General features: G+C 33.8%; 1 protein-coding gene across 5 annotated transcripts in view; it reads left to right on the top strand.

Moving 5' to 3' along the window:
• The window catches only part of LOC142977735 (neo-calmodulin-like), a 248,629-nt gene that overhangs the window by 154,917 nt on the left and 71,153 nt on the right, over positions 1 to 22,559 (top strand). For 3 of the 5 annotated variants that reach the window (XM_076121814.1, XM_076121812.1, XM_076121811.1), the window contains one exon: positions 13,334 to 13,375. The exons of the other annotated variants lie outside the window; for them this stretch is intronic. In XM_076121814.1, the coding sequence (XP_075977929.1) occupies positions 13,334 to 13,375 (42 nt within the window). The remainder of the gene's footprint in view (positions 1 to 13,333; positions 13,376 to 22,559) is intronic. 5 annotated transcript variants of the gene reach the window in all.

Below are 22,559 nucleotides of genomic sequence, written 5' to 3'. Positions count from 1 at the left end.
CCTAAGCTATTAAATTATTTGGTATTTAGCTATAATTTTTGACCTTAAAGAAAAGAGCACATCAATAGTCAAACGAAAAATACGTGCACTATAGGCAAGTATAAAACCTAGGACATTAACTTTGAGATATTAGTTTTTTATACAAAATCAAACGATCTACGCAAAGATTGGTTAGCAGTTAACATTGAAAATAAAAATTATGAGCGAACCCGCCAACCATTCCTAGTTATTATACCTATAAAACTTAATGCTTGACCTTTTTATCGATCTAAAAAAGTTTCCAGCACTTTTGATACCAATCTGTGGATGTTTAAATCGTAAAAAGCGAATGTGGCTCTGAGTGTATTTCAGAACGGTTCATTAGTACGTTTCGTTCGGAAATTGCTCATTAAGCCGCGTCGAACTTCAGGGATAAATAGGACGCCCTTTATACCGTAGAGAATGAAGTTAGGTTTTATTTTTAAAAGACTTTCGTTCGTTTTTAGAGTTCCGTACCCAAAGGGTAAAACGGGACCTTATTACTAAGCCTCCGCTGTCTATCTGACTGTCTGTCTTTTTGTCTGTCTCCAGGCTTTATTTCATAGACCATGATGGCTGAAATTTTCACAAATGATGTATTTCCGCTGCCGCTATAAAAACAAATACGAAAAAATTTAAAAACATATATTAATGGGGGTCCCCATGCAATAAACGTGTTTTTTTTCATATTTTTTGGTACGGAACCCCTCGTCCGCGAGTCCAACTAGCACTTGGTCGGTTTTTTGAATTTGAATTCTTTGTGTCCCTGTAGCGTTTGTCTCTTTAGTGCAGTTCTTTTCGGCCAGCTGTTTGTCAGTGCAAATAGAGTTCTTTCAATTCGAGCTACCTATTATGCTCAGTGCATTGCTTTTTGTTCACGTTCTTAATGTTTTCTACAGAAGCAGCTAGATTTTTTTGCTTTGAAACAGTAGTAACTCTTTCGAAATTTCCCGGTGTAGGTAAAGGGAATTCCAGAATTAATTTCAAAGATTAATTTAAATATAATATTAGAAGCCTATTTTAAAGATAGGTATGTACATCAAATTAATTGAATCTATTCTACTCGATAAATAAAAATGTAGTGTGTTTTTCGGAAAGTAAATACTTTAATACGAGATCTCACTATATCGTTAGAATTATAAGTAACTACATATTAGTGCTCTCAATTTATCCGAAACACACTCCGAAAATATTCCCATAAATCCCCACAAGCAGTGGGGATTATTTGACATATTAGTTTAATACATACAAAAATAAATACTTCAACGATGTATTTGAATCGTTTGTCAAAAATAAAGGCTCAATTTAAGTCAATATACATCATTTAGTAACTCCACAATACATCAAAAGACTATATTTAGCTCACCCCAAATTCCGTAGGGCTTAAAACTTGTTACACGAATTAGCATACTGATTAAAAAGTTTCAAGTTTGCCTAAAAGTTACGTTGCGGTGTAACAGGCGGCCTCGGCGTTAACTTGCTTGTTCAATCTCAGAATAGGAAATCATTAAAAACTTTAACGAGTTTCCACCTATAATGGTTTTCCCTTGTTATCTGTGAAGCTATGGATTTGTCTTGTAGTTTTAGTGGTTTGGTTTAATTTTGGATTTATTGATTGTGCATATTTAATCTGCGATTTAGTATTATGTTTTGGCGATGGCTTCCAGATTGACTGAAGCATTAAAAATAAATATAACCCATTACTGTCCCACTGCTGGGCAAGGATCTCCTCTCGTAATGAGGTAGGATTTAGGCCTTGAGTTGACTACGCTGACCAAGTGAAGTTAGGGACTTTGCATGCCTTCATGGATGGGCATGGGTCTCTTACGGAAATGAATGAGGATTTATGCATTGAGCTCCCCACGCTAGCCAAAATGAGGATTGAGAATAGCTGTTATAAAATGTATATAAAATACTTACATTTATTAAAATGCTTTTGAAGAAGCGTCAGTGTTGATATATTTTTGACGCTAACCGTTCATGAAAATGCTAAGAGTATATTAGTTCCGTAACGACGTTTATCACGAGAGTGTTATTCTTAGAACAGGAATCATTGAACGAAAGTAAATTAAGACCATTTGTTTCCCGATAACGTGTGGGTGTCATTCAGAGAAACATCAAAGTTCAAAGCTAAGAGCCCCACTCCCCACATGCGATGGAGCCCTCATCGCGAGTTTGTCTATTAAATACTGAGCCGCGCGGAACGGTCTCTCAGGTTAAGCTACGCTTGCCGAGGTTGGTTAGTGGATGGGTGGCCATTTTACATATTTGTACAGTGGATGGGTGGGTGGTCATACCGTGTTTCGGAAGGTCTGTTAAGTTGTGAGAAAAACATTTATTATACTGTACTTGTAAAGGCAGAAAAAATTATGTTCTCAAAACTCCTCAAAACTGTTTATACTTACAAACTTTCTAAAAACAAGACAACCTATAGATCAATTGTCTCATTCAAATCAGATTTCAAACGTAAATGAATCCGTACATTTCAGCCAACTGAAGCCTTTGGGAATCGCAAGTTGAGGCGTATAATCGCTAGTGGACCGGACGACCGGACTGTATTGATTGCGGCAAGCGAAAAATCTACGCTGCTTTTCGAAACCGTTTGAAAATTGCAAATTCAGTTGGTTTTTTAGTTGTAAGGTAGTATTTTGGATGTTTAGAGAAGCGTGGTAGGCTCAAGGTCTAACCCCTCCTTCTTTACGGGACGAGAACCTTGCCCAGCAGTGGGATATTAATGGGTTAAAATAAGGTTTCATCACGATGTTTTCCTTCACCGTTAGAGCAACTGCTAAGTATTTCTAATACACACATAACTTCGAAAAGTCATTGGTGTGTTGCTTTGGGTTTGAACCTGCGACCACTTGAGTGAAAGGTGCCAACTTACTACTAGATTTGCGAGAGATAACTTTATTATAGTAAGCTGAGATTTACAAAGATAAAGCCGCTGCTGTGTTATGGCTTCTTCACCCAGTTTTACATAAATCCGTTTACATGGTCTGTCATAATCTATACTTATTATAAGAGGTATCCAAGGTACCGTAGCCAAGGTGTTATAGTGTTAACCAGATGATTAAGTCGTGGGTTTGATTCCAAACACGGTACTAATATTTGTCCGTTTAAAACAGTCGTCGGTTTTTTTACAATGTCTATTCGAAGGACGTCAATTCAATATCCAGGAGCAAATATTACAATTCCAAAAACATTTGCATACTCCTGTAGATTTAAAATTTTTATATTTGTTTTTATTATTTTTACTAAACGTTCTTTAATATTGAATTTTGCTCAAAGTTTTTTGTTTGATAATACCGGAAATTAAAACTTAATGTTAGTTAGAGTAATAAATGTATTGAACCTTGCATACAAGGGTCTCTCCTAAGTTGGTAGACTATCAAATATAATACGGATTTAACCGTAGAAATAAGCCAGTAATTATATAAATAACAATATATTTCTTTGTCCATTGGGTAAGATGACGTAATATCCTGTATCCTGAACGCTTGAACGTTATATTTATTTGCTCGGAACTCGAACCCGGAACCGACCTACTTGTGTAAGCTGCCAATATTTGTGAACATCGCAATACGAACAATATCTCAATAGTTATTGAGTATCGGCTTCCTATGAAAGCTTGAACAATAAGATGAGTAAAATAACATACATGTATCGAGTATGTATAGGATTTTTTTCTTCTAGAAGTCATATAAAATCTCCTCAAGATATTTTTTTATTATTTTATTTCTTTGTGTAAAAAGTCATCCTAAGTTTTGAATAGAGAAGCACTCACTCAAAAGATTTGATGGTCTATCGACTAAGTTAATAACTTAAATTTACATTCGCTTAATTAAAGTAGGTTAATTTTCTCACATTTGGGGAGATCATAACAAAGAGATGATTAGACAAAGGTGCTAAATACATTTGCTCATAATATATTTGCTAGTCTGTTTAGGCATGTTTTTGGCAATAAACACCTTTGCTTTTGACACCAATTAAATTGCTGAGCTTATCAAACGGTATATTTACAGATTTCTTTGCAAACATTCATGTCACTTTATCTAAACATCAGATAGTTTAACCAACACTCATCTTAAGCCGTGAAACTATATTATATTATCTATAAGTATAAATACAATTAACAAAAGCAATCCATCTAAAAATACACTCCTCTAACACAAAACAATATCATCTAATCCGAAGATCAAGAGCTAAATACATCTAAGTACTTTAACTTATAGGAAGGAAAAGGGGGAAGGTTCCAAAGCCCTTCAGGGACAAACAAAAGGGACCTTGAGATAAGACCTTCGGCGTTTTTCCTGTTTGTTCCGCGATAACAACTATTTTTATTTCTCTTGCATATTCATCGGCTTATTTCAGCTCAATATGTATGGGATCCTTGGATTATGGTTCATGCCTATTGTGACGTTGTTTGGCAGTTCAAACAATGTCACAATAGGCGTAAACCATAATCCATAGATATTTGACTCTTGTTGAGTTAACGATATTTAGCGCCCGTAGCCAGTTGCGCTCACCGGTCGGTAAACGATCTGTGGGTTAAGCAGCCTTCGGCGCGGCCGTTCCATAGATGGGTGACCGCTTAGTGGCATTGAGCTGGGCATCTTCGTACTTCGGTGGGCACGTAAAAAGTTGGTCCCGGTTGTTGTCTACTAAGATAACAGTCGTAAAGCCACGTCAAAGGCCTCTCGGGCGGCTTAAACAACTTTGACACTAGGTTGACCACTACCCATACGACAAACAAACAATCAACGATTTTAAACTCTCGCGACTTATACACATAGTATTATAATGCTACGGGTCTTAAACGCGATTGAAAATTAAAGGTTAGGAGTCTTCACATTTAAATTTAGATTAGATGAAGAATGTATTTCGTTGACGTATTTTTTTTCTGATAATATATTTAATTATTCCATTCAAATAACCTTAAGTTGCAAGTTAATATGAGTGTGTTTATATTTTTTATGGTGCTATATAAAAAAAAAAACATAAGACTTACAACGTCAATAAAAATTACTTAGGTTTCTAGAGAATCTATGATTTCGTCAGCCTTTTCACCATCCCCGAACTAACCTGTATCTATTATAATAAATCTATGATTTTTCCTTCTATTAATTACATTGTAAATATCTTATCTTATCTTAGGGGTGGAGGTGCCGATTAATGTCTGGCTGATACTTCGACCATTCCTGATCCTTTGTCTAATCCCTCCTATATTGTAAGTAGGTACCTTCTACATGCCCCATCGTCCTCTCCTTAAAATAACATTTACACAAGTCTCTTCATACAAACTACTTCACATACAGAGTGTGTACAAAAACTCGCGTTACAGCGTGTTCACTTATTAGCAGTTCCGTGCGACGTCCGCCCAATATCCGTCAGCGGAGGCCGCGCTTCCGACCTCGCGAGCACACACCTTCGCCTGTGACCTTATGGCGTGATACACACTGATTTTATATGAGAGTGACGGTATGCAGCTGGTGTATGGAATAGTGGAAGCAATTATAAAGAAAGTATGATAAAAAAAATTTAAACTATCGCGGCTTGTAATCACAATACAACGATTTATGCGCAGAGAAAACTTCTTCTTTCACCTTTTGTAAGTCCCTTTGGGCGTATTAACAAAAAGTGTAATTCATCCACACACTAGGTAACAGAATAAGATAATAGTAAGATTTTTTTCCTTACACAGTTGAGCAATACCGCATCAATACTTTTTGTATACACGCGGCTTTCTTAGTCATTTTATCCTTTATTCAATCTTTCCTCTGCTGTTATCGAAATAGACAACAATCGGGACGGAGTTTTGACGTGCTCTCCGAAACGGACATTGCTATGGGCGCCTCTACTACCTTATACAATGCGTGTATAACTTGCTAACCCTTCCAAATTCTAAATAGTAATTGAGGAATCCTGGGACCCTAACTATTCTACTCGGACCGCGAGACGAAGAAGACTTAAACGTTACTCTGATCTTCTTACTTAAAAAACGTAGTCTAGGCAATAACCTCTATCTGTTAAATCCCACGTATATGAAATACTTCATTAGTTAGTTATTTAAGCTCACAGCTTTACATATCGTGTTCAGCAACTGTGCGGACACGTCACGTTAATCTCTGACGTCATCAATATGTCAGTGCTATGACAGTGACATGACTTATGATGCTGGAGCGAGATTTTGTACACTCGGCACTATCGTATCGCTTTTATATCGAGAATTTGACAAAACATTTTTACTTTGAACTTATAACTTACGAGAAGCGCTCATCAGATTTGTACCCAAAAATGCCCGATAGTTATTCGATAAGTTAATAAACTATTGTGGCTCGTATATATAACACTTGATTGCCATATTTTTTTATAGTTTACAATTATTATTTACCTTATTAATTTATTCCCTGACGTTTCAACCGACTAACATTTGCTCGCGGGTGAATTCTACAGTACTTTTAGGGAAACTTACCTGTAACCTATAAATTCCCATCGCGTTTTAGGACTCGTTTAGCAATTTAGAATAAAGTTTGTTCACACTCGGCAATGGTAGAAAATCGCTTCATAGTATCATAATTTGTTTCATTTGACATTTAATTGAAAAAACTGTTCATCCAAAATACGCATGTATAGGTATACTTTCTTTTTAATTATTTATTCATATAATACAATAATAACTACCAGTTACTCGACAGCAGTTACATATTACTCTTCAGCCCACAGCTGCACGGTCCATGTTAATCTCTTGTATCATCAATATGTCAGTCTTATGACAGTGACATGACTTACGACGCTGATCGTCTTTGCCTTGCCAGCGAAATAAGCTTGCTAATTAATTCACTAGGTTACATGGTACTTATGTAATAGTTTAAAAGGAATGTGAGCAAATACAATTTATTAAACACATAATTTACAATAAAGACTTTTTGGATTATATGAATAACTAGCGGACTGGCCCGACTTCGTCCGGGTGTAGTACCATTTTGTCCCGGTGATTTCATTCCCAAAGGAATTTTGATCCTATTGATTCGATTTATTTACATATATTAGTATGTATTTAGAAGTATATAAGTAGGTTAATCAGTCATTTAGTAACCAAAACTCTGCTTAGTTAGGAATGAAAACATGATGAAAGGATAACATGACCGTGAGTGAATTGTCCAATGATATTTATTAATTTATCTAAACATTATTAAACTCAAAAAATAAGTTTTTAATCTACAATTCTTTAACTTTATATCATACAAACTTATTTTATTTACACTCATTCTTCAACAAATAGTAATTAAGATTAAATCTGATATCGTAATCACTACGGAACATAGATCAACCGAGGTCCCGTTTGACCTAGTTTCCTGAAGGGATCTAGTGATGTATCACGCCAATTAATACGGATTTAAGTTCATGTTACAATGTTGTATCGAGGGATTCCAACTGATTACTGAGATTTAGTGGAGATCGGAAGCAAATATTTTTTTAGGATCAAGATCGTTTCATTGCTATTTATTTATTAAACATCTTTTAATACTGTTATTTTTTATTGAACTTACTTAATTTTTACTTAATTACAGTTTCATGTTTTTGGATGGCAACTACACATTTATTATGGTCATGAATAAACGTTTCTAACTGAAATCATTTTAGGAATGCAAAGTTCCGCAAGTAGTCGTGGTGGACTCAGGATCTAACCCTCATCTCATTATGAGAGGAGACCCTTGCCTAGTAGCGGGACAATAATTGTTGTAACCGTTTGTATTATTTATTTAAATTATTCGAAAAAGTAAAATGCTAGTTAGTATTTTTGTCAGTGATTATAATAACATGCCTAACACGATTATTATATTTTTTCGTGTTTAGCGTGTCTGGAACGAGTCATGAATCAAAGTAATAATTATAGTAATGGTTCTAGTTTGTAGGTTATAAATCAGGCACACGTTTGTTTTACATGGCTCATTACGCTTTGTACTGCTACGTATTCACACGCTATGAGACAATTTAATATGGTATTTTATATTACCATATTAAATTGTTTTTTCCAGTTTTTTCTCCAGTTCTTCTCCAGTGTTTTCTCCAGTTTTTTTTTTGAGTCATTTTCGGACGAATAGTGCTGTATATGAAGCTGTTTTGCAACTTCAAAAAAAAATCAATTCTTCTTCTAATCGTTAGCAGTCAATCAAAGTTGTTCAAGCCGCCCGAAGGCCGTTGACGTGGTTTAATAACTGTTACCTTATTTGACAACAACCACTTTAAATACCACTATGCGGTCATCCATCTATAGAATAACCGCGCCAAGGTTTGCTTATCCCACAAATCGTTTACCGACCGGTGTGCGCAAATGGCTATGGGCGTCTCTAAATCAATATTTTCATAACTTCATCATCCTCAACCTATCATTTTCCTAACAATTTACATATCCAAATAACTCGAAAACTAAAACTTCATTCCAATCTAAAGTTTAATACCGTATAATCGTGAGACTTCCTAGCGCAGCTCCGGATGTCACATCCAGTGGCATTTGAGATCTGCTGACAGCTAGCGTCCAGCTATATCGTGACGGATGAGAGAACGGAACTGAAGCTAAGATTAAAGTCTAGATAATGGACGTAGCAACTGTTATTACATATCTGAGTTTTGACCTAGTTGCTGAGAAAGCCGTCTGCTGGATATATTGTATTGAAGCTGACGGAATAAGATTTGGTGTAATACATATCGATCAATGATGTTTGGTCATGTTTTTTAGGAAATATGAGGATTGGGTATGATGTAAGAGGGGCTTTTGGAGGTAATTCAATAGGCAAAAAGTTAATAGTGAGTTTTAAATTTACAAATGTCGAAGATTTCTTTAAGACTGCAATTTGTACAAACAAGTTTTACATATTATTTTATGGTCGCAATATTCAAGTCCTGTGTAATATATCCTATTGGCGGCTATTGGCTACTTAAATGATTCTGTACTTTAAAGAACACTTAATCGTTACTTAGGATATGACATGGCTACTAAAATGATTCTGTTCTTTGTACCTTACCTTACCCAATGTACATACCTTAGTAAAACACAGGTCTTTTATGAACTACAATTATAATACGGCTTAACATGTAAATGTTTTTACTCTGAAAACGATTGTTCTTTTTTTAACTTTAGGACCAGTAATAGATATATTTTCCACTAAACGTCTGTATAGTCCAAAACACAGGTTATCTCACCTTCCCCAATGAAGGCAATCATTCCAGCAACATGGGCGGGAACAATCAATAGCAGGCAATGTTCACGTGATGGCCGAGTCGGTTGCTGACCGGGAACATTTAATTAGTGCTCACTGAATACTGACTATGATTGTCTGGATCGAGTAGATTGTTCAATGATATGGGGTTTAGCTAGGTTAGGCTTTTGCAAACAATATTTAGTGCAGAAAAGTTTGGAATGCTACGAATATTTGGGTTTGAGTTAGATTAGGATTTCACGAAGAATATTTCTTTCTTACGTAATGTAGAGAGGGTGGGTAGTGAAAATGTTAAGTACTTGTTTGTTATGTATCAGTTCCGTTTAATCTAGATTATTAAAACGTTTTTAATTATAAGACTTCTGGTCTGGTGTTTTTGAAGAACGAATGCATTTATCCATACAGTTTTATTCATTTAAGTGATATTGAATCTATTGGGTGGTGTTAGTTGGTTAATTATAATTATTAGATACTTTTTTAAATTTTGGTAATTACTTAACAGTGATGTTTTTGTGTGTGAATGAGTTATTTAGACGTCATAGTGGGTATTTAAACATTAGGTTTTAAGTAGTTCTCTAATTAATTAGGTTATTGAGTTAGATTACACTGTACTTTGACAAAAAAAAACTCATCACACAAAAAGCTTTTCTGAATAAATATGTCATCCAAACTACCATTTTACTGTCATATTCTGTTACAAAACTTCGTACACAACTCAGTAACTCTACGTAAACATATCAAACAATATAACTAAGTAAAGAAAACAACAATCAAACTTATCCAGTCAACGTCTGTAAGTTTGTCAGCCGCTGACATCAGCGCTTGACATCAACTGATGCCTGATGCCTACTGGCGCTTGATGTCTACCGCTGGTTGGCGTCTAGGGACTTTTAGGGTCACTGTGACAGATGATAGGATGATGGTTTGTTGCCTCGGGGATTATTCATCATATTGAGTTTGAACAAGTTGTTGACTAGGAACGGATTTATTTATTTTTCTGATTTGATTAATTGTTTAAGATGGTATGTGTGATGGAACAGTAGTGGTATCATTAGCAGATAAAATATAGCAGCATTTAGGCGATGTCTATATTATTTCAATCAACTGCAATATTTTCGAAACATTTGACACCAAAAAAAATTGATAGGTAACTAGGAATATATACGTTAATATAAGTTACTACTTAAAGTAAATTGAAAACGAATGAAAAATTAACTACGGCCTCCTTATCAAAACACTAAATAATAAAGACAAAGACGGAAAAGTACCTTTTATTTAACTTCAAAGGGTTAAGTAAATGTGTCAAACAATTTGTTTTACTCAAATATTAGGCCTTCTATATGTATTGTTTGCTGCCAATAAAATATTTACCGTGAGAAGCGTAATTTATATCTATTGATCAACAGAAACAATGTTGAATTTACGGCTTATGATATTAATAAATAAGTGAATACTTTTACATGATTTTTAATAATATCAATATGTCAAGTTTTAACAATCTGTCAAAATAATATTCGAAAAAATAGACTGACTGTACTAATTAAAATCCGATTATGTCTATGATATAAAATGCTAAAAATAAATCTATAATAAAAAAATATAAAACAGGCTTTGAAGTAATATTACTAAACAATTTACAAGAAAAGGAAATTAATTTACCATACAATATTTCACGGCCCATGAATATTAAAAAAAAGTATTCGAACGGAAGGAAGAGCGGAGGGAACCCCCAAAACTTCGTATTAAGAGGAATTCTTCGAAAATTGAAGATTCAAATCGATTTAAGGCGGATGATACTGGATTTACTCTCGAAACTTTAGCAAGAATTTCATATCGGAAAATGATATATTGTCTTCGCTCCACATATTTTATACGAACTCGGAAGCTTCTGAAGTAATTTAAGACTTAATTTTAGATTTAGCGTTACAAACTATTTCTTCGTCTACGAATATTTTGGCTGCTATCCGACTTTTCGGTTCAGCAGTTATAATTTCTTTTGTATATAACGTTTTTGTTCCAGGTGTTCCTGATATTGTAACACAAAAATGACCTTTAACGCTAACTTGCACACTGACATCAGCCTTAACCGTGACAGTTATTTGTTGTATATAAATGTTGCTGATCGTCTTGGCAAACGCTTTAAATGTTGGAACAGTGCTCTTTACATTGTTACGATTATAAGTATTTATACTTCTAGTACTTGTAATTGTAATTTGTTATCTGGTTTGTTTTTAATCGTGTTGTTGAACTGTGCGTTGTTTATGACCAGGAAGTGTGTTTTGCTGAAAACTTCTTCGGTAATATGATTGGATTGTTCAATTTTAAGAAAACTTTTTTCTATACTGAGTTTTATGTCTTTAAGGAAATTCAGCACTGCACTTTTTCTTGCTAAATGATACGCACGAATGTTTTTTCAGTCTAAATTTTTCTTCTACACAAAATTTTGTAAAGAGTCACTTATGTGTTGGTTGCAAACTATCTATCTTGCTTCCCTCTGGCGACATGACAACTCAAACTCACTGTTTTTCGATATTTCTATTTACTAACACAAAATAAACAAATGCTTGCATTGAATTGTTATGTGTTTTGAAGCTGGACAAGGTTTTTTGAACACTGTTGAGAACTACTCTACACTAAATATTTTTTTTTATATATAACCAAGCTTGTAAAGATATTTTTTATTTTATGTTACGATCATCTTATTCAAAATAGTAAGATAAAAAAAATGGTTGGTAAAGATAACCAAACCATGAACCAAAGAATATGATTAAAAAGAAACAAACATCTTTCTCGAAATATAATGAAACAAAGAATATGATTAAAAGAAACAAAGACCATTCTAGAAACAAAATGAAAACAAGAATCAATTCAATAAATTGTGTTCAAATCTCTGCGTCCTGCTTCAATATCTGTGCATAAAGACATTTTAACTCTGTTTCCTGTGTGCTCGACCAACAAGATTAGATATGCCGCACGTTCTGTCTCTCTCTTCTAATGCTATGCACATAGATGCACTGACAAGCTGTTTAGATAGTAAAATGGTCATGACTCCTAGTTACTACTAGTTTTTTTTTCGTCAATAAATTGAACGGTTAAAGACTACTAAGAATATCTTGTAGATTCCACTAAAACTGAATTTTTGCTAAGCCTAGGATCGGTTATTTTTTGGATGACTTTTGTTATGTCTCATAATCTAGAACTGGACTCAGAATAATAAAGTAGATATTGGAACTTGAATAGTGAAAATCTTGGAAAACTGTAGGTATATTCAATTTTATGAGAAAATTGAATATAACATTTACAAAGTGATGCCTATGTTATACAAGAAAACACATTAATAAAACCTATAATTTAAATAATTAAGGAAGGGATTGCTATTCAACAAGAAAAACGATCGTTACCGGTCCTTAAGGGAAATAAAAAATGAAAAATTTACCAAAATGTATCGCTTCATTCACTATATCATCTGAATGTGACAATTACGCTGTTTCGTGGGAACATTAATGTCCTAATAAAAGCCCGTATAACATACAACAAAGATTTTGTTCAAGAACATAAAGTATGTGAAATATATGAATTCATTTTTGACAAACAAAATTAAAGAATGCCTACAGCCGTGAAAAATGTTGATGAAAAAATTTATGATTAAATAACTCTTAAAAATGTAATATAAATAGCTCTAGTCGCTGGGAGTAATAATAAAATATTTTACACGAAACACAACAAAGCATATTTTAGACTAACGAGCAAGAATTTGAAACAACAAAATATAATATCTTTTGATAATTTCGAAGCATCAATCAATCTGACAGAGGCATTTGAAAACAAAATTACCGATATTCGTCAAAATTCACACTCGCCAACTTTTTTATTAACACAAAAGGGAACAAACAGCAATTTATCAATACAAAAAATACAATACGTTTTGGAGATCGCCGTTAAATCAAACGGGAGTCATTAGGGCGTTATTTTTCAAAGCGCTGACCGTTTTACAACGTCGACAACAGCTTGCGCAAACAGCATGTCAATCTTTTTGGTCGTCGTAACAAAAGCTGTATGTGCTAGTGTATAGGAACGAATGTTTCTTCTTGCAGGCTCGGAGCGCTAGCACCAGTAGCTTTAGGAGTGTAAGTCAGGTAATGAAAGTAAATGCTTTATCACGCCTGCCCATTCTACATGTCGAATGTTTGGTTTGGTTCGTTTTGGTCGGCAATGATTTTTATACTGACTAATAATGAGCGGTTTAACCTTTTGACTGCCGCGGCTATACTCGACATCAGAAAGTGCAAGTCGAGTATAGCCGACCATGGCGGTTAAACGATTAATTTGCAAGAGTATTTGAATAATTATTGTAATATACTTATTTGAAATGTGAAATGAAGGTAATAGAACGTCAATGCGTGCATATATACAGTCATTACAATTTTCATATACTCTTCTGAATCCAAAACCAATTCTGGGTCAATTCTAAAATCGCTCCTTATGGAATAACTTGTGATCAAAGTTTCTCAGATGAATAGCGAATTCAGACATCTACACTGATATCAGTTCCATTCACATATAGAAAAGAGTAGTGGCAATAAAAATATACTAAAGAAAAACACATAGAAAACAAAGCCCTACTCACTGTAATCAGCCCACATTCATGCTCCTATAGTAATATTTATGGGACATTACAGCTGAATAGCAGTAACAAATTCTATTCTAAGATATAGAGAATTGGAGCCATTTATAGATCACGCTTACTAGATAACAGAAGCCACGCAAACATACCTTTATCATAATGGATCACTACTTAGTTCAAAGACCACGTTCCTACATTAGTATCTGATGAAAGTTCGAAACTAAATCCAAGGTGGAAAATTTGATCACAACTTTTGAAATGGTTTTATAGACACGCTCACGGATTGTGCGAGCGATAAGCGCGCTTAATAGTTTAATAACTACTTGTCTGATAAGCGCAGCGAAGCTTTTAAGCGTAGCTTGGCGCTCGCGCAGTCTGCAAGCGTTACTGCAAAATCTGTTTGAATAAAAATCATTGCCAAAGGTTTTTGTCATGAGTCATCTGCGTTAAAGATTGTAGTTTGTTTTAGCAGTAGAACATCATCATCTGCGATTCAGCGGACGGTAAGTGTGGCCACATCACTACACAGACATCATGTAGATTTTTTACTTATCAACCAATTTCAACTACAGGAGACGACAAAAACTACTTCACTATTTAAATTTTAACGAAATTTACACCATTACAAATAATTACTTCGAGCAATTTAACTACATGGTAAAACTTAACAGATTTTTTATTTAACTATCTGTATATAATATTTCTAGGAAACCATGCTCTTCTTTAATAAAACTACTGTTAAAAATTACATTACATTACATCTATAGATTAATAAATTTACGATCTTATAAAAGCAAAAATATTTTTATAGAGTATTTTTTCTGGAGGCGAAAATCTTTCGTTTGTTTTTTCATCGTTGAAAATATTACCTTAATCAATCTAAAGAAGCCTATGTCCAGTACTAAAATAAGGCCATAGACTGATAGATTGACTGAGAAATCCCAAACAATATTCTTTGCAAAGTCTAGTAAAGAAAATGATATAATCAGTCACAAATCGCTTTCGATTATGCCCTTAAGTATGGCAATTGGAAGACAATTTAGGTCACTTTGCGAATCGAAAGATTGTTGCTAAGAATAAACAAAGAAATTCCATTTCCAAAATTAAGTTTTATCAATTTGCGGACTTTCTACAATTACTAGTATAAGAGTCCACTCGTTCCAGAATAAACTAAGAGGCCTTTTAGAGGTACAAGATTATTAATCTACTAGCGTGATTTTCTATACTCGGTACTGTAAAGTGTCGAGGGATTGACATTTAAAATCAACTTATGTGCTAACTAGTACGCTCGATGCGTTAATCAGTGGTTTTATGCTAAATCTATCGTAGTGATAAAAAAAAATCTAATTCCTTCCTGCTCTCGAAATATGAAAATTATTTTTTCAACAACTAAAGCGATATGATGTATTAAGATATTCGAATAAACTAGAAAGAATGATTATTTCCTGTCAATAAATCTACAATGAAATAAATAAAATATATTTTTTCTTTGAATCGTGTAATAATGTATCAACTGTATCCATTGAGCACGACGTTTAACGGAAGTTGCGAATTAGTAAATGTGGGATGAAAATCTCAATAGGCTTAAAAAATGATAACAGTTCGAAACAAATGCTTCTGAACACAATGACATATGAATTTTAAAAACTTATATTTTGACATTTAGATAAATCGTTTATGAGAGGTTTGAAAATGTAATCTAGCAATTCTTGTTTCTGATTTGACTATACTAATATGTAATATGCATACATGTGAAATTTTGTCTGATATTAAATATCATACAATTATCGAAGGGTATCGTGTTATAGCCCAGGCAACTGGGTTGTGGAAGTCCGATAGGCAGTCGCTCCATGTAAAATACTGGTATCCAGCTGCATCCGGTGAGACTGTAAGCCGACTCCAACATAGTGGGAAGAAGGGCTAGGCTGATAATATATGATATAATTTTACTGTTAAGCAGTTGACGATTTTTATTGAAAATTAGCATGGGTATAATTTATTATTGTAAAAAACAGTAAGAGGTTTAAAGGGAAAAGCAAGTTTGTAAGCAAGAGGAACCACGAGTCCGCTAGTTACTCAATATTTCAAAGAATTCTTTGATCACTGAACAATCGGCATTACCAAAATATTCCAAGACTTTTCCTGACCTACAAACTTTAGAACCCGAAACTTTTAGGATCCGTTTCGAGTACGTCCCAAAATTTACTGAAACCACTTTGATATACTAAGTGAGGCCTTGAAATTGAAGAAAGTTAATACTTGAATGGTTTTCAACATTACGAATATTCCATTTTAACTTCCGAGAAATTTATTTTTGTTTTTTCTCCATATTTTTTTGTAGATAACTAAATAGGTACAGTTAGTATAAACTAAAATAACTACAGTTTACTTTTTAACTTACTTTTTGTTTACATTTATGTATGTCGAATAAAATTAATCAATTTAGGATAAAATAGTTTAACTGAAAATTTATTTACAACTAACACACAACTAGAACTCCAACTTCTGGCAATCTAAGAAAAAACCTTGTAGGACAGAACTAAACAAATAATGGCGCCTTTCTGAACTTGATAAAATCTATAGATATTGTGATTGCAAATTTTCGAAAGTCAAAAATATTATTATATTTCTATGTTATACACCTAAGAGAAAATAGAGTGACCTAATAGACTCTGAAATATGGACCAAGAAAAGAAATCAAAAGCAAAGAAATCAATAGTATATTTTTATGCTTTTATTCTCCCCCTAAAGTTGACCTAATATGGAAATTTTCTCTTTTTCCCCCCTTACACAGTAGGGGTCCGATATCAAAATTCAATTACTGAACTCGCGACAGTATTGTTAAAGGTAGATCTGATTCTGAAGGCTCGCGTTTATACCTCTCGCTGTATGAATGGAATAAAGAAACATTTTGACTTGGAGAGACGAACATTAATACCATTTTCTGCCCCTTGCGTAGAGTGTCTGTTCTAAAGCTGGCAGTTAATTAATCTATATGTATTTTAATTTCAATTTTTGAACTTAATTATATTACCTAATGTACATAAAATCTAAATAAAAAAAGAGAAGAACTTTTAAATATTCTTGTGTAAATAATAAATAATATCTAGGCACTCATTTAGGCACTTTTCAATTTATGTTTAACTAGCGGCCCGCCTCGACATCGCCCGGATAAAAAAACCTTTACAACTTTTCCAGACATAGGAACAGACACGGGAAACGATTTTCTTATAAACTATGTATTAATGCGAAGTTACCGTCAAAATATATTATTTTCTTATACAAAACATAAGTCAAACTTTCTTATAAAACGGATATTACCGTCTAAAGCCCAAAATACAAGTTTTTAAAGGAAGTACATTAATACTAAATCCAAAAAGCACTAAAGTTCTAAGGTTTCCTGGAAACATCTCTCGTTAGGTAGCGAGATTTTAGACTGTCACTTTGTATTCCCTCTCCTGACTAAGTTAGACTACATCTGACAACTTGCGGGCGGTTTAGTTCGATCGTTCTTTGAATCTGTGGTCTAATTTATTTGAATACTAGTCGTTTGTTGGTCGATTTGGTTACTGGTTATTGGAAGTTTCTTTTTAAAACTTTGTTTGTTAAAAAAAATACTGTTAAGTATACATTTTATCTCAATATAATCACAGATTTTTCTACATGCGCCTTGCAAAGGGGTATAAAATGTAAGCCGTATGGGTACTATGGTCAGTAGGTAATATAGGTATAACTGGATTAAGTGACACAGTTAAGATCTTTTCTCGTTGGTCCTTACTAACAAAAGATTCAGTAATAATTTGTATCATGTAAGTAAGCTAAAGTTTACTGTAGTCAAACTATTGCGTGGTTCAAACCTTTTTGTCTTTCACTTCCTGGACATTGTTAAAGTGGTTTAAGTGTTCGATTACTCCTGTATCTTCATAACATATTGTCGTACAGTTATACACTAGTCCCAAAAATTAAGGGATATAAAAAAAGAATCCAAATTTTTGGGTGATTTTCAACAAGCTGTAACTCCGAGGAAAATGGTCGTACAGAAAAAATAAAAAAAACAAATTGTAGCTTCAAGTGTCTAATTTTTAGATATGACCATGAAAATTTTTTGTCACGGCCAGGTCTGGAGAAATCCAACGAAAACTACCAAAAAAAAATTTTTCAAAATTTTTTCCCTCCTAAAAAAAGGTCCACGGGCTTCAAAAATTTTTTTTTGATTCTTTCGTTCTAAATTTCTTTTAGAAAATTTAATCCTCTTTAATTTGCCGTATTCAAAAAACCTGTACGACGATTTGCCACGGAGTTATCGTCAATCAAAGCAAAAAAGTTATTTTTGACTTTGATATTCAATAACTCCGGAAATAATGATCGTACAGGAAATCAAAGGAGGGTTTTGAAAACTGCACAATATTCTCTATAAGAAAATGTAAACATCCTGTAAGAAAAAAAAATTTTTTGAATTGAAACCTCGGACTGAAAAATAGACAAAAATTCGCGAAATTAAGGATATTTGGATAACTTGGTATAACTTTGGATAAAATCGATGAACGAAGAATATAATCGGTAATTTTTCAACCTCAAAGTGTCCCCTAATATCCCTCAAAAATTCAAAGCGCTGCGATTTTTTTTTCATTGTGCCCCGAAGCTTCAAATTCTTTGTTGTTGCAAAAATCACCTTTGTGAGCAATTTTGTGATTTTTATTCATTTTTTTAATGAACATTTTTTTTTCTCTCTAAAATCTTTATTTTTTCGATTAAAAAGCAAATCGCAAAACGAGAGATCGTCTATCGCTGCCATGAAGTCAAAATCGAGATTCGTCAGTCCATAAGACACTGGTCCACTGTCTACGACCCCAATCGTGATGGTCATGCGCATAAGCCAATCGGGCTCGACGATGTCGTGGAGTGAGCATAGGCACGCGATTTGATTTTTAATCGAAAAAATAAAGATTTTAGAGAGAAAAAAAAATGTTTATTAAAAAAATGAATAAAAATCACAAAATTGCTCACAATGGTGATTTTTGCAACAACAAAGAATTTGAAGCTTCGGGGCTCAATGAAAAAAAAATCGCAGCGCTTTGAATTTTTGAGGGATATTAGGGGACACTTTGAGGTTGAAAAATTACCGATTATATTCTTCGTTCATCGATTTTATCCAAAGTTATACCAAGTTATCCAAATATCCTTAATTTCGCGAATTTTTGTCTTTTTTTCAGTCCGAGGTTTCAATTCAAAAAAAAATTTTTTCTTACAGGATGTTTACATTTTCTTATAGAGAATATTGTGCAGTTTTCAAAACCCTCCTTTGATTTCCTGTACGATCATTATTTCCGGAGTAATTGAATATCAAAGTCAAAAATAACTTTTTTGCTTTGATTGACGATAACTCCGTGGCAAATCGTCGTACAGGCTTTTTGAATACGGCAAATTAAAGAGGATTAAATTTTCTAAAAGAAATTTAGAACGAAAGAATCAAAAAAAAATTTTTGAAGCCCGTGGACCTTTTTTTAGGAGGGAAAAAATTTTGAAAAAATTTTTTTTGGTAGTTTTCGTTGGATTTCTCCAGACCTGGCCGTGACAAAAAATTTTCATGGTCATATCTAAAAATTAGACACTTGAAGCTACAATTTGTTTTTTTTATTTTTTCTGTACGACCATTTTCCTCGGAGTTACAGCTTGTTGAAAATCACCCAAAAATTTGGATTCTTTTTTTATATCCCTTAATTTTTGGGACTAGTTTATTTATTTTTCTGCCGCTAGATAACTTCACTCAAAAATGTACTTTAATTTTTGACAAAATCATATAGAAGATCTGACAAAAGACCGTGAAAAAAGTTACCTTACGTAGGAAAAATGTACCCTTATATTTTTAAAATCGGTATCAAGAATATTCGTCATCTATACAGGTGTGTTGGGACTTTAATATCAGTCGCAGGTGGCAATAACTCGGAGCGTCGATATCTTTGAAATAGCGACATTTTGATACGACGCCCTATCTTTCTATCCAATTTTAATGGAAATATCTCCTCCATTTTGAAATATCACTCGCAATCTTACGACATTAGGTTTAATGGAGCAAGTTATAGTATCATTTTAGAGAATATTTATCTTATTCTGTTTTAAGTGAAATGCAGTATTAATAGAACAAAATATTGTTAGAAGTTCAGACTGTCATTAAAATAACATTTCTAAAAATCAAGATAATGTTTCGATATAAGAAGGTTTCATTAGTTTCTCAGTAGCATTAAGTTTGATTTGTCAGTTTTATTATCGTTATTGGCAAAAATGAGATCATTGTAAAAAATAACAAAATGTTACTTTAGATTTATGTACAAACATACTAGTACATAGGTATATAAAATCACGCCTTTTTTCCTCGGGGTTAGACAGACTCCAAAGAATGTCACTGGCTACGATCCTTCCAAACTTTACCTTGCTTCATTTACACACAGACATCATATTATACAGGACTACATAAAATCCCGACATTTTTTTCCTGCTTTCAACCTTAAAATAAAAATAAACCAAATGCTAGACTACATTTCGAAAGTACAAAATGTCATTAGCTACGAGTAAATACCGTTGCCAGTACAAAAAATAAAAAATGCACTTATTTGAAAATCAAACTATCCAATTATCCCGTTAAAAAAAAACAAATGCTAAACTACATTAAAAAAGAACAAATATCGTTAGCTAACAGTAAATACAGTTGCCATTACAAAAAATAAAACGAAAAATACACTTATTACAAAATCGAACTATGCAATTATCCAGCGTGTAGCGAGTGTGAACCGTCGAGTCCTGTGACCTACAAACCTACTTACAATTTGTAATGGATTCCCGGGGTGACGCGAACTATTGTAATTATGTTAAATCAGATAACATTACTATGTTCTATTATGAGAGTTCTTCTGTTCAACTTTTATCTCTTAAGTTGTTATGAGCTCTGATTAAAGGATCTTCTAACTGTATCGGTAATATACCTCGCGCAATCTCTAATTAGTTAAACAGTGTTTTGACACTTTAAATTATTTTTGAAACTGCCAATATAAAGTCCCCAATTCGCACTTGGCCAGCGTGGTGGACTCAAGGCCTAACCCCTCCCCCTCGTTCGGGAGGAAACCCTTGCCCACTGCAGGGCAGGCAGACAGTAATGGGTTAAAAAATAAATAAAACACTAAACCAGGTTTTTATCTAGCAGTTGAAACAAGATATATTTTAAATATTTTCCTCTCTTCCTTCTTATGAATGCCATATGGTAGTGGCGGCAGCCTTCCTAATCTTTCTCCTCCACTTCGCTATATTCTGGACATCGTTTTCGGAATTCTGTACTACTACCGACTACCGACAACCGGCTTGTCATCGATAAATTTTGTATGAAAATCTGATTAGCGCCTCTGACGGGCGTTGTAAGAACTATTTTGGCAGTATATTCTAAATGTCAAACTTTCGATACTCGACAGTACCGACTGTACAGAATCGCGCTACGGTTCTACTTTACGTGCTCTTAATCATCACATCTTTAAGCCCCCAAAAACTCATAATGGCTCCATTCATGTCATTTACGGTGTAACCTGTGACGGCACGGAATAAATACATTATTTTACCTTGTATGCTTAGGACTGGGTTTGTTTAGGAGTACCCTACAGATATTTATGGAGGTCGCCTAACAGATTACAGGATTGTTTCAACACGTACGCTATGTCTTGGAGATAAATTGAAGGTAGTTACTGTCGTAGGATTAGTTAATACGCCTGTTATTCATAGAAAGGAAGTATTTTCTTGCTGATTTACTTTTTCTTGATTACATTGATTACGTGAGAAATGAAACTAAGCATCCTTGGCAAATTCAGACGTTTTTGCTCCCCTTAAAAAACAATATTTTTAAACTATGAAACTACAGCCCGATTTTTTTTGTGCCTTCGGTTAAGTTTCATAGTTTGACAGTTGATATTTACTTTCATTTTGTTTTTCGTTATGGTACCTTAGATCTTGTCTAGAAGGGGTGAATTCACCGCGAATTGATATACAACTTGTAACAGTTTATAATGGGAGTGCGTCTGTAATCTTCAGTTAAATAGTAAATTAGTTTATTATGTACAAAGAATTGGCTCTGGTAAAAGAAAGTCACTTCCACGCATCTACTAATTTACACTGAAAGTAAAAAAAAGTCATAGTCATTAAATGTTAAACTATAATGCAAAATGACACTTAAACAACAGGTGACAAACACACTAGAGAATTCATTCTAAAAACATGCTATGTGCATTCAACTTGTGACGTGCTGAGTTGCGTGTGTACCGACCCTTACAGTAGGGCTGTCAAAGAAAATATTGTGCTGTCTGTAGCCGGCGCTCTAGGCTATGCCCACTTTAGTGCTACAGGGATATGAGACTGTTTTAGGCTTAGTGCGATCTGAATGTCAAAGGAATTCTTACTGACTGAAAATGCGACTACAGTTAACTGAATATTTTTTAAAGAACCGTTTATGTGATAGGTTATGCGATAAATAGTGATTTCTTTGAACTAATGATGAAGTCTATTAAACGCTCTATTATTATTTTACCTCGACTAAAAACAGACTCAAACTGCGTCTCGTTGCAACGCAGAACTGTACTGCCTTATAAGAAATATTTCTTTTAACCCATTGTTGCACTGTTGTTGGCATTTGGATTGTTGCCCATTGGTGACCACGAACT

Source organism: Anticarsia gemmatalis, chromosome 13 (genome assembly GCF_050436995.1).
Source record: "Anticarsia gemmatalis isolate Benzon Research Colony breed Stoneville strain chromosome 13, ilAntGemm2 primary, whole genome shotgun sequence".
In the NCBI taxonomy this organism is placed as follows: domain Eukaryota; kingdom Metazoa; phylum Arthropoda; class Insecta; order Lepidoptera; family Erebidae; genus Anticarsia; species Anticarsia gemmatalis.
The sequence above is the reverse complement of the archived record's forward strand: the minus strand, read 5'-3'. Positions and strand labels throughout refer to the sequence as shown.